At 43.4% G+C, this 15,177-nt stretch overlaps 1 protein-coding gene across 1 annotated transcript in view; it reads right to left on the bottom strand.

Moving 5' to 3' along the window:
* L3MBTL1 (L3MBTL histone methyl-lysine binding protein 1) overlaps window positions 1-15,177 on the bottom strand; it is a 59,678-nt gene that overhangs the window by 6,119 nt on the left and 38,382 nt on the right. The window contains exons 15-21 of the mRNA XM_084848367.1: window positions 14,277-14,387; window positions 9,594-9,708; window positions 7,642-7,738; window positions 6,927-7,124; window positions 3,978-4,024; window positions 1,762-1,919; window positions 526-588 (exon numbers count right to left, since the gene is read on the bottom strand). Of these exons, the coding sequence (XP_084704493.1) occupies window positions 526-588; window positions 1,762-1,919; window positions 3,978-4,024; window positions 6,927-7,124; window positions 7,642-7,738; window positions 9,594-9,708; window positions 14,277-14,387 (789 nt within the window). The remainder of the gene's footprint in view (window positions 1-525; window positions 589-1,761; window positions 1,920-3,977; window positions 4,025-6,926; window positions 7,125-7,641; window positions 7,739-9,593; window positions 9,709-14,276; window positions 14,388-15,177) is intronic.

The raw sequence follows: 15,177 nt of genomic DNA, 5'->3' as shown, positions 1-15,177 counted from the left end.
GGCATTCAGCAGCAGCAGCACCAGACCTGAGGACAGATTGGTAAGGCCACCAGGAACCATCAGGTTGGGGGAAGAACCAGAAGAGGGGATAGCAATAAGGTGTCTAATCTACCTCACAGGGTTGTTGTGAGGATAAAATGGAGAGGAGGAGGACCATGTAAGCTGCCTTGGGTTCACTGAAGGAAAAAAAAAAGGGGGGGATATAAATGTAATAATAAAATAAAAAACAATGTACCAGAGTGAGGAGTTAGCTAGCCAGATTTCTAGGATAAGCCTGCACTCGAAGGTATGGTTAGTATAGGGGTGAGCAACCTGTGGCCCTCCAGAAGTTATTGGACAACAATTCCCATCATACTTGACCATTGGCCATACAAGTTGGGACTGATCGGAGTTGTAGTCCAACATGATCTGGAGGACCACAGGTTCCCCACCCCTGCTTTAGTACATAATTCCTAACAAATCTGCTATCCCATTCCACATGCTAGAGGAATTTCAACTCCGTGAGACTATGGCCCATTTCTTTACCTCATCTTTGAAGAGTTTTGCTTGGTCCTCACAACCCGTCAGTGTCTGTACAAAGCTAAAGACCTTTGGAGAAAATACATACAGGAGTAAATGAGAGAGAGAGAGAAAGAGAGAGAGAGAGAGAGAGAGAAGTATCTCCCTCCCTCTATATACACACACACATACACACACACACACTCCTGCCCCCAGGTTTATTTACTTATTATTAATTTGTTAAATTTATATCCTGCCTTTCTGTGAAAATGGCATTCAAGGCAGCTAACAAAAAAATAGAGATACAATTAAAGCATAAAAAGAGATTAAAAGCCAAATTAAAACACATCAGTAAAAAGCAATTAACAATCACCAGGTAAAACCCCCTTCAACAGCAACCCAGTTTAAGTGCCAAATGCCTGTCTGAATAAAAATGTATTTGCCTGCTGGCAGAAGGACAACCAAGAGGGAGGAGGCAGCCTCCTTTGGCAGGGGGTTCCAGAGCCTGGGAGCAGCCACTGAGAAGGCCCTCTCTTGCGTCCTCACCAACATGCCTCCAACGGTGGCGGGACCAAGAGAAGGGGTTCCCTAAAAGTTCTTAAAGCTCGGACAACGTTGTATGGGGGAATACAGTGTTTCAAAGAGCCCAGTCCCAAGTCATATAGGGCTTCATAAGTCATAACCACTTTGAATTGGGCCCAGAAACAGATTGCTAGCCAGTGAAGCTGTTGTAACAAGGGAGTCACGTACTTCTTGTAACTGCCTCTGGTCAACAGTCTGGCCACAGCATTCTGGACCAGCTAAGTTTCCGAACCCCATTTGCCAAAGAAAAATAAATAAAGGGACAGAGAAAATTTTTAAAATAAGTTTTATTTAAACTGCCCTTTTTATACTCTTCATTTTACTGTGCATTCTACTGCTCTAGTAACAGAGTATGACGTGCAAGTAGTTCTGAGACAAATTAAGTTCTGGATCGCCCCAAAAGCTTCCCAAATGCTGTGTGAGCAGTATTTCATATGCACCTTCAAGACCACTTCCTGCAAAGCTCTCCTAGAGGTCAGCAGTATGAGATGGGTATCTCTGAGTCCCTCATGTGGGCAGGTACAAAGGTGTGCAAATGTACCAAAGTCCACTTGCATGTGCCTAGAGCTGTGTGGGCATGCAGAATCATAGAGTGGCAGAATTTCCCCAGCATCATAGCAGTGCCTTCACAGAGCCACGCCTGAGTTCCTTTGCCTATGCCTGCCTTTCGTATGCTCTTACCTCATCTGTGGTCCACTTGGCAACAGTGGACGCTGTGATTCCAGCCACTCCTGGCAGGAGCTTACAGTGCTGTTCCCAGCAGAGGGACAGGGAACGGTCTGGGTGCGCTGACAAGGCCGACATGAAGAGAGACTGGTGCATATTGTCTGACGAAATGGCTGGCAATGACATTCAAAACATCATGTCAGGTTAACGTATGAAGAAAGAGGCCTTCTCTTCCAGGGCTTGTGGCAATAAGCCCTGGATGATGTGTGAAGCTGGGAAGAGATTCAGGGTCAGAGTAGACATGATGGCAGCAGACCCATACGTTAAAATCAAGTTTGCTGCCAAATCTACATAAGTGTGATGAGAGAGTTTAAAGTGCAGGATGGCTGTGGGAGGAAGCTAAATCCTTACTCCACTTGTGCCTTATCCTCCATAACTGCTGGGTCCCAACTGCTTCTCCTCCTTGTGGAACTCCAGAATTGGAAGTAGTCCCCCCTAGGAGAAAATGGCTGGGGTGCAGTGTTTTGGGGGTGAGCAGCAGAGGAGGGGGAATGGTTCAGCTCCCCCCATTATAATCGCCCCACCTCACTTTATATCGTTTTTGCAGAAGCTGAGTTGGGTGTGCAGTTGTCGCTTCCAGGTTGACCCGCATATGACCAAGTAAGGGCCATATTACAGAAAACTGATTAATTTAGGCATGCTTCACACTTGCAACAGTCACCCACCAAGGTGGCTGCATGTCCTGCATGTGGATAGAGCTTGCCACAATTTGTGTGAATGAACAGCTCCCCTGTTGTAACAGGGAATTATGGCATGACTTAAATGGAGCTTCAGCCATCTGAATACTGTTAAAAGCGGTCACTTATGTGGGTGGACAATCATATGAAGTGAGCCATCGAGAACCACCAGATAGCTGTTGGTAGAAGCATTCTTGAAGACTGATCATGTTGTCAGCGTTTGGCACTGAAGAGAACGCTTCAGGGGTGGTCAACTTCTGGGGGTTGGCGAGGCGCATTGCCTCCCCTAAACCAACTGGGGTCGTACCACTAGGGATATCAGTTGCCAGGAAATCTGACCCTTTCTGGGCTCGCTGGACTTCCATGACGTGCCCAACTTGGCTTGCTTTTGCAAGCCAAGCCACATGGTTTCCCCGAGTTCTGAGGCTTTCTAATGCATTATTTTTGTCTTAGTCATAATTTGCTCAAATAGAGATGTGCACAAAGTATGGCTGCAAATTGCGCAAATTTACATAATTTGTGCAAATTCTGGCTGTAATTTGTGCAAATTATGTAAATTTGTGCAATTTACAACTGTAATTTCCACAATTTTTAATGCATTTTTTAAAAACGGAAATTCCACCAGCTGGCCTGACTGAGCGCACTGTGTTGGGCCAGCTGGCAGAATTCGGAACAGAGTCCAGGGGATCAAACAGACAAAAGCTCGTTGCGCTCCACCCATCACCCAGAGCCCTACGGACTGCTGACCCTGTCAAATTTGCTGCCGAAGGTAGTTGAAAACAAAGTTTGGAAGAAGAATTGCACTCCTGAGTGGCTTCCAGGAGCATGATTCTGCTTCCAAAGAAAGCATGTGCTCCCCATGCAACTTGTTTTCAAGCAAAATTGCAGTATTTTTTGCTGCCACCACTGCGGCAAATTCGGCCGGGGTGGGGGGTATTCGGGGTTGCAAAAGCCATGGACTTGAATGTAGTCCCCAGACCTCATGTCTCTCTCTCTCTCACACACACACATACACACACACACACACACCTTCCTCTCCCTCCACACAAAGCAGGCTGCTGGGGGAGGGACAGATTGCTTTTGCCACAGGTCTGAATTGATCATTTGCCGAAGGCTTTTGAAATTAGGCTGAGGCCTACAAGTTGCCCATCCCTGTTCTGGAAGCCTCTCGATAGCATCTACCCTTTCCACAGAAACAGTGTCTTAATCCTTCTTGCATGACATTTTAGGAAGATTTTAGTCACTGGTGATATACAGAATTAATCCTGAACAGCGTAATTTAAATGGGAAATATCAAACCATATTTTAACAAAGCTACCACTCAAAGTGAAGATCACATTTAAAACATGTGTCTTGGGTGTGCCATCTCTCATTTAAACTGCAACGTTTATACTTGAAGTGCCCTTTGATAATTTGTCTGCCTTTTAACACTGCTCTTATAGGAGAAGCCCTTTCTTTGCTAGCAAAGCAGAGACAGAGATAATGTGCACTTACTCTGGAAGTCTTCCTGCTGGATTTTCCGGTATTTTGGAGGTCGCCCTCTAGAGAAATAAAACCAGCTTTATCTTCGAAGTGTACAGTGCATTGACTGGAAGATGATGAGCTATGGTAGACCCCATTAACTGAGTCCTAGTTCGTATTTTTGGAGGTGGGGGAAATCATATGGAGGCAAGGAAAGACCAAAAACAGCTGCAAAAAGGGCGAAACACACACACACACAAGGCAGCTGGAGAAGTTATAGGTTTCCCCAACATGGTAGCTGTATTAAGTCGGTGGTTCTAAAACTGCCTGGAGGTTCCCTTTGGGGGGCATGTAACAACTTGTACAGATGCAAAGTTCCAGGGAGGGCTGAATGTTCTCGAGCAGAAGATCCTCACTGGATTTATGGAGATGAAGGCTCCCCTGTGAACCTCACCATCTCAACTGAATTTGGGAAGAACTCCTTTGTTCTAATAGTATGTCCTTGTGTGTGGTTTTAGGAGAGACATTGAGTTAGCTTAATAAAGGTATTGCTCTAATATGGATTATGGAATTTTTCCTTATGGCCAATACAGCTACCTTTGCTTTTTACCACATGTATGTATGTATTTTATTACATTTATATCTCATGTTTCTTCCACGGAGCTCAAGGAAATATACACAAGGTTCCCCTACAGTCTCCAATCCAGCCTGCTTTGCTTCAGCATGGTTGCTGTAGCATGTTCCCTTTGGATCATGCCATGGGACCTTGTTCTATTCCCTTTTCAAACAGCAATGTTGGATTAAGGCCCAAACCCACAGATCTTGGCATGCAGCAGCAAGCCACCCTGTATGCTGTCCTGTAGAATGGATTATTACTGCTGGGTTGGGGTTGGGGAGGGGAAGAAGGGGAGAGGCACAGGGGGAGTACGACCTTGTTGATTCTCCTGGACCTCTCAGCGTCTTTTGATACCATCGACCCTGGTATCCTTCTGGATAGGTTGTCTGGGTTGGGAGTTGGAGGCACTGCACAGCAGTGGTTCTGCTCCTACTTGGATAGCCGATTCCAGAAGGTGGTGCTGGGGGATTATTGCTCTGTGCCATGGCAATTGTGCCATGGGGTTCCACAGGGCTCTGTTTTATCCCCCATGCTGTTTAACATCTACATGAAACAGCTGGGGGATGTTATCTGGAGGTGTGGGCTGAGGTGCCATCAATATGCGGATGACACCCAGCTCTACCTCTCTTTCTCATCAAACCCAGGTGAGGCAGTGGCTGTTCTGAATCAGTGCCTGGGCACAGTAATGGACTGGATGAGGGCCAATAAACTGAAACTCAATCCAGACAAGACAGAGGTACTGTTAGTGGGTGGTTCGTCTGCCCGGCTAGGTGATATTCCACCTGTTCTGGAGGGGGCTGCACTCCCCCTAAAGGATCAGGTTCGTAGTTTGGGGGTGCTCTTGGATCCAGAACTGTCACTTGAGGCACAGGTGAACTCAGTGGCACGGAGCACTTTTTATCAGCTTAGGCTGGTATACCAACTACGCCCTTATCTGGACAAAGATAGCCTAGCTACAGTTATCCATGCTCTGAAAACTTCTCGTCTGGATTACTGCAGTGCATTATACGTGGGGCTGCCTTTGAAAACGATCCGGAAACTTCAGCTGGTCCAAAATAGGGCAGCAAGATTGTTAACAGGGAGTGGCCAGCGAGCTCATATTACGCCATACTTTTTCAGTCCGTTTCCGGGCCCGATTCAAAGTGCTGGTATTAACATTCAAAGCCCTTAACGGCTTGGGGGCAGGTTATCTGAAGGATCGCCTCCCCGCATATGTGCCTGCCTGGACCTTAAGATCATCCTCAGCGGCTCTTCTCTGTGAGCCCCTGCCAAAGGAAGTGAGGTGAGTGGCTACTAGGAGGGTTTTTTCTGCTGTGGCACCTCGGCTGTGGAATGAGCTCCCTAGTGAGGTTCACCTGGCACCTACATTGTATTCCTTTCGGCGCCAGGTGAAGACCTTTTTATTTTCCCAGGCATTTTAGCTTTCTAGACTTTTAGCTTTGCTGTTTTAAATCTGTATTTTAAATTCTTGCACTGCTGCTAGTTTTTATTGTGGTTGCATTGTTATATTGTGGTTTTAATGTTCTGTATATTTTATATTGTTTTATTGTGTGCTGTTTGGTTTTAATTTTTGTGAACCGCCCAGAGAGCTTCGGCTATTGGGCAGTATAGAAATGAAAGAAAGAAAGAAAGAAAGAAAGAAAGAAAGAAAGAAAGAAAGAAAGAAGAATAAGTTTAGAAGGAGCGCAAAGCTCAACATTTTTGAGAAACAGTATAATGAAAATGAGTTGTAGCCAATGTTAATCCCACTTAGAGTAGACCCACTGAAATAAATGCGATATAAATTAGACTAATATTGGCTATAACCCATCAGATGGAATGTCTCTGTTCGCATATAATGGTGGCGTTCAGTGGCAATTGTGGGTTAATTAACCCATGAATTGTAGGAATCCACTTCCAGTTTCCAGTAACAACATCTGAATGCTGCATTCGTAGATTGTTACTGTGATGTCCAAATCCCAGCACTTTGGGTTGTTCATGAGTCAAACAACCCAAACTTAACCTATGGTTCGTTCTTGAGTTAACTTTTGGTTGTTTAACCCATGAACAACCCACGGTGCCTGGGTTCAGATGTCACAGTAACAACCTACGAATGCGGCATTCATAGGTTGTTGCTAGAAACTGGAAGCAGCTTGCACACAGCGCACATCCCCCGCAATTAATTAACCCGTGATTTGCCACTGAATGCAGCCGTTATGCACAAACAGCCCCAATGCTGTAGAGGTACGGGGTAGTGAGAAATGCCTAAACTAAGCTCTATGGAGCAGCCACGGAGCAAACAAGAGAAAGTGTTTCGCTTGTGTGTGATGATGGCACTCCTCAGTGTGATTCTCCAACTGCATTAAGTGCTCCAGCTCTCTCCTTACCTTCCATGGTGTCGAGATTTCTTCCGCTGAGAGAAGCCAATTAGGTTCCGCTTCCGAACAGAGTTTTCTGTGTCTGAGAGATCAGCCTTCATCCTTCCCTGGTTCTTCTCTGCCAGGGGACACCCTGAGATGCAGTAGTGAGCAGTGAATCTCCCTGTCACATGACCTGAGCCATCACAACCAGGCGTTGGACACTTTCTGGAGAATAGAGAAGATCAGAAAGGTGCATAGTTCTGTTTATGGTTGACAGTTGTCATGGATACGGGCAGATATCCACGAAAACAATGGCACAGTACAATCCTGCTCAACCTCCAACCTATCAAGCAAAATGCAGCCCAACAGCCATGAACTGTATCCTGCCAGGTACTTCATAGGCCCACCAGTTTTTCCAGTCTGTGGCAGCCAACAACAATAGAAGGTTTGTCAATGTCATGGCAAGGTGCTGGTGGCTGCCTTCAGCTTATTGAGTCATACATTCTGCAGGCCTAGCATAGTAATTTAATAATCTGGATATGTTCCCCTCGTTGCTGTTGTTTGAAAACCTAAAATTACTATTATTATTATTACCTTAACTTGACAGCACGTATCCCAGGCATGCTGCATGGACAGTACTGTGGTCGCTCACCAGCTACTGGTTGTGGGAACGTAAGTAAATGCAGCCTATAGCAGGAGAGTCAGCACTGTATTCCCCTTGCACCTTATGGTAAGAACTCACCTGTGAAAGCTATATTTGGAGCTCTTGGTGTTGGGGAGGGTCTTACAGGCCAAGGTTGGGCAGTTCCCATTGGCAGAAGAGACGGCTTCTTTTGGCCCTGCACAAAAGGGAAAAAAATAATAATTTAGACAGGGATTTCTCCGCTGCCATAGTTTAGTTTCCAGACCAATTCCCTATACAAGCACGTCCTAGCTGCATAAAGTCAGGGCTCATTTTCACCCTCATGACAACAGCAAGAACTGCGAACTGCAGTATGGCTTTCTCTTTTCCTACCAAATCCATCACATGAACATGAGATTTCACTACACCAGCAGTAAACTAGAGAAAGTGCACTTAGCACTATGGGAAAAATCTAGGTGTTTTTTTTTTAAAAAAAATGTAAAATCTAGGTGTTTTTTTTTTAATAATTTGTAAAGGCTCTCAATGATCTTCAATGTCCAGGATTTCTACAGATTTTCCACAGTAAACTTTGGTGCAACGCAGGATTGGAGGATTACATTTCATGTGGATAAATTTGGATGAGATGTTGTACATCTGGTTATCAGGACTCAAGTTCCTGGGCTGAGTTGCACTAATTGAAATGGAGAAGTGTTGTACTGCACACAGGACAGAAACTGGTTCAAAATTTGAGTTCTTCATTAGATAACTTGCTTCTCTAATTACTGTGTTAAGCTTTACATGGAGAAAACACAGTGTCATCTCAGAAACCAAAAATCAAAATTGATCATTATATCTATATTTTCTTGAACAGAGATTTCTTTATTGAAGGAAAGGTTCTTTGTATAAACTATTCCTCTGTTCCATTTTTAGACCCATAAATGGGTCTACAGATGCTTTTATTTATTTAAATATTTATAGACCACCATTTAGGGTTAAAACCCGCACAAAGTGGCATATCTAAAAGCGTAAAATACAATATGCACAATCACAAAATTCCATATTACAGTATAATCCAACACCAATTCGGCATCATACCATTAAAAATAATTAAGAACATCCTTAAAGACTGTCAAAACAGCAGCACCACCATAAAGCCTTTAAGAAAAGGCCAAGATGGTATAAAGGCTGGAAGTGATGGTGCCTTACATACGCAGGTTGGAAAGGGGTTCCACAAGCGTGTTTCTTACAGCAATAGCATAGACAGCAGCCCAGTAAACCTTGGCTCTCTTTTTGTTTTTCCTCTTTTAAAAAGAAAGCAACTTCTAGATTTCGTAGCTGCAAAGAAAAACGATGCAGAGGCAAAGTCTGCTGAAGACAGAGAAATCAAAGGAAGCAAGGTCTGCAGGGGTCAGGCTTTTGTGCTCTGTTGCAGAGCTAGAAATCACTCATGGGTGAGGCTAATGCCGGCAATGACAGTTTTGTAGATCTAGGCTGGAGTATATGCTGCATAGTGGGGCCGTGTTAGAGTTTTAGAAGCTGTAGAAAAGCATGGATCCCTGTTCTAGGTGGTGGTGTAGTGGGGCCAGGGCTCAGAGGGACACAACACCCGCACCTTTTTATTAGCGGGGACGCTGATGCCATCTGCCACCCCGCTCAGAATTCCCTGTTCCCTCTGAGCTTAGCTGCAATTCTTACAGTATCAGTAGTGATGGTGAGGAATGAATGTTTCCAACAATATATTGTTCCCTGTTGTAATGCAAGATATTTGGGGGATGCCTTGGTCTTGAATAGACAACTAAGGCCCATTAGCTTTACAAAAGTCCTGTTCCTGGTGGAGATGAAAACTCCTAGAACTGATTTGTTGATATAGATCTACCCAGCTGCCTGCAATTTTGGAATCTCCCTGGGGGAGTGGTTACAGGGATTGTCATGATGAGTGCCTGGAATTCAAAATTTATCATTACACCACTGATTCTAATTCATAGCGGCTGATCATACTACATCTACCATCACTATATATGGGTAATAGGGCTGCAGTAAGCATGTGTGTTGTACATAATATTTGTACTTACTGAGAGGAGGCTGCAACGGATGTCCAGTTTTTGAGCACCATCCCACAGGGTGGATGTCTGGGTGATCTGAGTCAATCCAGAAATCATAGATATGGCTCCAGCCATCAAAATGGATCTATGGGCAGAAATCAACAGGCTGAAGTCAGACTTTAGAAATCAGCCCTGAGCATTAAACGAGCACAGGGGAAGGTGAAAGGCATGTTTTGGCACATAAATGAATTTTAAGGGCTGCTTCATGTGTTACACGAGGAGGTCCCCATGTTTTCATTGCAGCCTAACCTACCTCACAGGGTTGTTGTGAGGATAGAAAGAGGAGGAGGATAAATGCATGTTCCAGCCATGACAAAGAGGTTAAATTTCTTGATGCTCTTGGTCGTGGAACTGATCAGAGGGGAGGCAATCTTGGACTTAATCCTAAGTGGTGTCACCCAGGACCTAGTACGAGATGTAAATGTTGTTGAACCACTTGGAAACAGTGATCACAGTGCTATCAAATTTAGTATATATTTAAGTGGAAAATTGCCCAGGAAGTCCAACACAGTCACTTTTGACTTCAAAAGAGGAAACTCTTCCAAAATGAGGGAACTGGTGAAAAGGAAGTTAAAAGGGGGAGTCAAGAGGATTAAATCCCTTCAAAATGCTGGGAGATTACTCAAAACCATAATAACAGAAGCCCAACTAAAATGTATACCACAGGTTAGGAAAGGTAGCACCAAGTCCAAGAGGTTGCTGGCATGGTTAATGAGCAGTGTTAAGGGAGCTATTGGAGAAAAGAGAGCTTACTTCAGAAAATGGAAGTCTTGCCCAAATGAAGAAAACAAAAGGGAGCACAAGCTTGCACAAAGGTGATGCAAGCAGACAATAAGAGATGCATTTTGAGGAGCATATCGCTAACAACATCAAGGCCAAAAATAAAGAATTCTTCAAATATATCAAAAGCAGAAAACCAGCTAGGGAGGCAGTTGGACCTTTGGATGACAATGGAGTTAAAGGAGTACTGAAGGAGGATAAGGAGATTGCAGAGAAGCTGAAGGAATTGTTTTCATACGTCTTCACTGCAGAAGATATAGGACAGATACCTGTGCCTGAACTGATGTTTTCAGGAAGGGAGTCTGAGGAACTGACGCAAACAGTGGTGACAAAAGATGAAGTTCTCAAACTTATTGATAAACTGTGAGAGAATAAATCACTGGGATCAGGTGGTATCCATCCTAGAGTTCTCAAAGAACTCAAATATGAAATTGCTGATCTTATAACCAAAATGTGCAACATGTCCCTAAGATCAGCCTCTATACTTAGGGACTGGAAAATGGCCAATTTAACACCAGTTTTCGAAAAGGGATCCAGGGGGGATTCAGGAAGTTAAAGGCTGGTTAGCTTAACGTCTGTTCCGGATAAATAGGTTGAAGGTATTATTAAAGATAAAATTAGTAAGCATATAGAAGGGCAAGCCCTAATGAAAAAGAATGAACATGGCTTCTGCAAAGGTAAGTCCTATCTCACTAACCTTTTAGAATTCTTTGAGAGTGTCAATAAACATGTAGACAGGGGTGATCCGGTAGACATTGTTTACTTGACTTCCAAAAGGCTTTTGACAAAGTCCCTCACCAAAGACTCCTGAGCAAATTTAGCAGTCATGGAATAAGAGGGCAGGTCCTCTTATGGATCAGTAACTGGTTAAAGAACAGAAAGCAGAGAGTAGGAATAAATGGTAAATTCTCCCAATGGAGGGAATTAAGTAGTGGGGTTCCACAGGGATCTGAATTAGGAGCAATGCTTTTCAACCTGTTCATAAATTATCTGGAATTAGGAGTGAGCAGTGAAGTGGCCAAGTTTGCTGATGACGCCAAATTATTGATGGTGGTTAAAACAAAAAGAGATCGTGAAGAGCTCCAAAAGGATCTCTCCAAACTGGGAGAATGGGCACCTAAATGGCAAATTCGGTTCAATATAAGCAAGTGTAAAGTGATGCACATTGAGGCAAAAAATCCCAAGTTCAAGTATAGCCTGGTGGGATCTGAGCTAGCGATGACTGACCAGGAAAGAGATCTTGGGATTGTGGTGGACAGCTCAATGAAGATGTCAACCCAGTGTGAGGCTGCTGTAAAAAAAGGCAAACTCCATGTTAGGCATAATTAGAAAAGGAATTGAGAATAAGACTGCCAATATCATACTGCCCCTATACAAATCTATGATGCGACCGCACTTGGAATAAATTGTACAGTTCTGGTACAGTTCAATAACAAAATATATTGTACAGCTGGAAAAATGCAGAAAAGGGCAACTAAAATAATCGAGGGGCTGGAGCATCTCCCCTATGAGAGAAGGTAACAACAGCTGGGATTGTTTAGCTTGGAAAAAAGGAGGGTAAGGGAAGACATGATAGAGGTCTACAAAATTATGCATTGTGTAGAGAATGTGGACAGGGAGACATTTTTCTCCCTCTGTCAAAATACTAGAACCCAGGGTCAATCTATGAAGCTGATTGATGGGAGATTCAGGACAGATAAAAGGAAGTACTTCTTCACACAGCACATAGTCAAACTACAGAACTCGCTACCACAGGATGTAGTGATGGCCACCAGTTTGGATGGCTCTAAAAGGGGGTTCCTGGAGGACAAGGCTATCAATGGCTACTAGTGTTGATGGCTATGTGCCACCTCCAGTACCAGAGGCAGTGAGCCTGTGTACACCAGTTGCTGGGGAACATGGTTGGAAGGGTGCTGTTGTGTTCATTCCCTGCTTGTGGGTTCCTGGTCAACAGCTTGTTGGTGGCTGTGTGAACAGAATGCTGGACTAGATGGACCCTTGGTCTGATCCAGCATGGCTCTTCTTATGTTCTTATGGTGATAACCTATGCCGCCTTAGGCCCCTTGGAGGAAAAGGTGGGTAATAAATAAATATTATTGGAGAGTGGCAACAGAGTTGCTAGAGATTTTGCAGGAGTGGCTGATGGCATTGTTACACTGCCTCTATTTTTCTGTTGTTATAAATACCTGCATAGCAATCATCATCTTAACAGGATCTTAAGATTTGGCCCTCCCATGCTGCTGCCACAAATGCAGTGGATGCCATGGCATGAGACGGGGCTCTACAGGGGCTTGAATATTGTGCACTAAAATAATAATCAAATGCTGCATTAAGAAAAGTTCTATTCTACAAAAAATGTGTACATTATGCAAATTAAGGTGCAATCCTATGCATGTTCAGACAGAAAAAGACCTGCAACTCCCAGCATGTGCCCTTAAACAAATATCATTTTCGCATGCACAATATATTCTGCTTCTGCTAGTAATGTGGCCCAGCAACACCTGGCTGTGCAAGCCACAGGGAAACCTACGGAACCATCTCCTGTGACTTCTGAGATTTCACCAGGCATTGTCCAAATTTATTTATGTATATATTGCACTTTTAAACTACTCAATAACCCAGGTTCTTTGGGTGGTGTACAATACATTAAAAACATAAAATGCAAACAATGAAACAATGACTAGAAACAGTATGTATTTAATATCTTCTTAACTATTAATGCTAGAAACATGCTTGAAAAAGAAAAGAAAAACTGATATACTCAGGATACTGAATTAGACAGCCAGTACCAAATTCTGTGGCTTTCTGGTGCTTGTGCACAATCCCAGAATACCCCCCCACCCCACCCCAGACTACAGTGAGCCATAGATAGGAGGCATCTTAATTGACAAAGGTTGGGTTCGTACAGCACAACAAGCCAGAGCACGGACTGAGTGTGGGTTGAGTATGGGTTGTTGTTGAATCATGGGTTGTTGTGTTGCGTGAACCCAGCCGTGCTAACAAACCATGGCTTGTTAATCACAAACAAGCCATGAAGAGAACCCATGATTTGTTGTTGGGTTGTGAGCTATGTGAACTAGGGGTTGTTTGTGGTTAACAAACCATGGTTTGTTAATGCAGCTGGGTTCACGCAACACAACAAGCCATGATTCAGCAACAACTCATACTCAACCCATGCTCAATTCATACTCTGGCTTGTCATATTGTGTGAACCAGGTCAAAGTTTCCCAGTTTAAATATACAGCAGAGGTAGGAAAAGACTTCTTCCAGGGTTCCTTTACTATAAATAAACATATGATAAACACGTGTAAACATATAGATTTCAACACAAAACATCTGAACAAGAATTCATCAAGAGCTTCAACTCTATCTCCTGTGACTTAAATAGGTACAAAGCCTTTTTTATCACATTACATGCGTTATTCACTCATCATTGCAGAGATGTCTGTGTTAACACCTAACAACTGGTTTGTGAATGGCCACTGTTAAGGTAATTACCACTGCCTGTACTTTCTTGCATTTCAGTTCCCTTTGACCTCAGTGATTACAATTCCCCCATTCCACCCACCCCAGCCATCCCTGCCAACTGAGGATTACACTTTATGCATCTGACGAAGTGAAATGTGTCCACAAGAGCTTATGCCAGAATAAATCAGTTTAGAAGGTGCCAAGAGACTCTTTGTTGTTTCTATATAGATACCATCATAAAAGCAAGAAAGCAGAGATAGGAAAGAGTGAATTATTCACCAATAAGTCATAAACACAGAGTGGGGGAAATCATTTTTTGGGTATGTTCTCATCTCTGTTGTAAGACGCATTGAGTCTTTTTCTGAGAAAGGCATCTAACAGATTTTTATAACAACCACCACCCACCTTTATCCTGTAGTCTTCTACATCCTCTACACTGGCTGCTCGGATCAGGGACGGAGTCCTTCTGTCCACGGCCTCCAACCGCATGTTGATCAAGAAACCATGGGGCTGCCTCTGGAGTGAGAAAAATCAAGGACGGGGAAGAGAATCAAGTGGGTGAAACAGTATCCTACAAGCAATTCCCTTTCCTGCACCCCTCAACCTCTTCCTTTCCAAAGAAGGGATTTCAGTATGAATACTCAGTTTGTTTCTAATTTGGAGGTAGTGATCCAGTTCATGATTTTGCCACAATTCCCAAGTTCAAGAGTGTGAAGACTTGCACCTTGCTAAAAATATTCCTCCTGAAAAGGATAATCAGAGTGGGGGTGTTTGCCTTATGAACATTTACTTGCATGAAGACCAGATCACCCTCCTCCAGGGTTGGGTGAGAAATTCGTTTGGTTTGCATCTTAATGCTAGCTTACAAAATTCACACTCCTTGAACCTAAACATGAACTATAAGTTTGCTACCAAAATCTGTAAATGTCTGAAGTTTGTGATGCAGTTCACCAAAAATAGCATACAAAAATGTATACGTTTCAAAAAATGCACACAAAAATGCATATTTTTTAAAAAATGTGAACGAAAGCACTTTATTCAATGGAGAGGGGGAATACATACATTTGCAAAAGTGTACACAAAAATGCAGCCATTTAGGGAAACATGCAGAAAAAATGTGTGTGTGATGTGTGTGTTTTTTTAAATGCACATGAAAATGTGTACCAATTTGGACTAAAAAAAAAAAAATCACAATCCAATATGCAATTGGGATGGAATGAACTTCGCATTAGAAAAATCAGAATCTAAGCAAAATCAAGCTTGACAGATTCACCCTTTCCTACCCTCCTTCTGATTCTCTTTCCAC

The sequence above is a fragment of the Heloderma suspectum genome, chromosome 4, assembly GCF_057233095.1.
Source record: "Heloderma suspectum isolate Gila_16-S chromosome 4, 16-S_ref, whole genome shotgun sequence".
NCBI classification, from domain to species: Eukaryota; Metazoa; Chordata; class Lepidosauria; order Squamata; family Helodermatidae; genus Heloderma; species Heloderma suspectum.
This window is presented reverse-complemented; position numbering and strand designations above follow the sequence as displayed.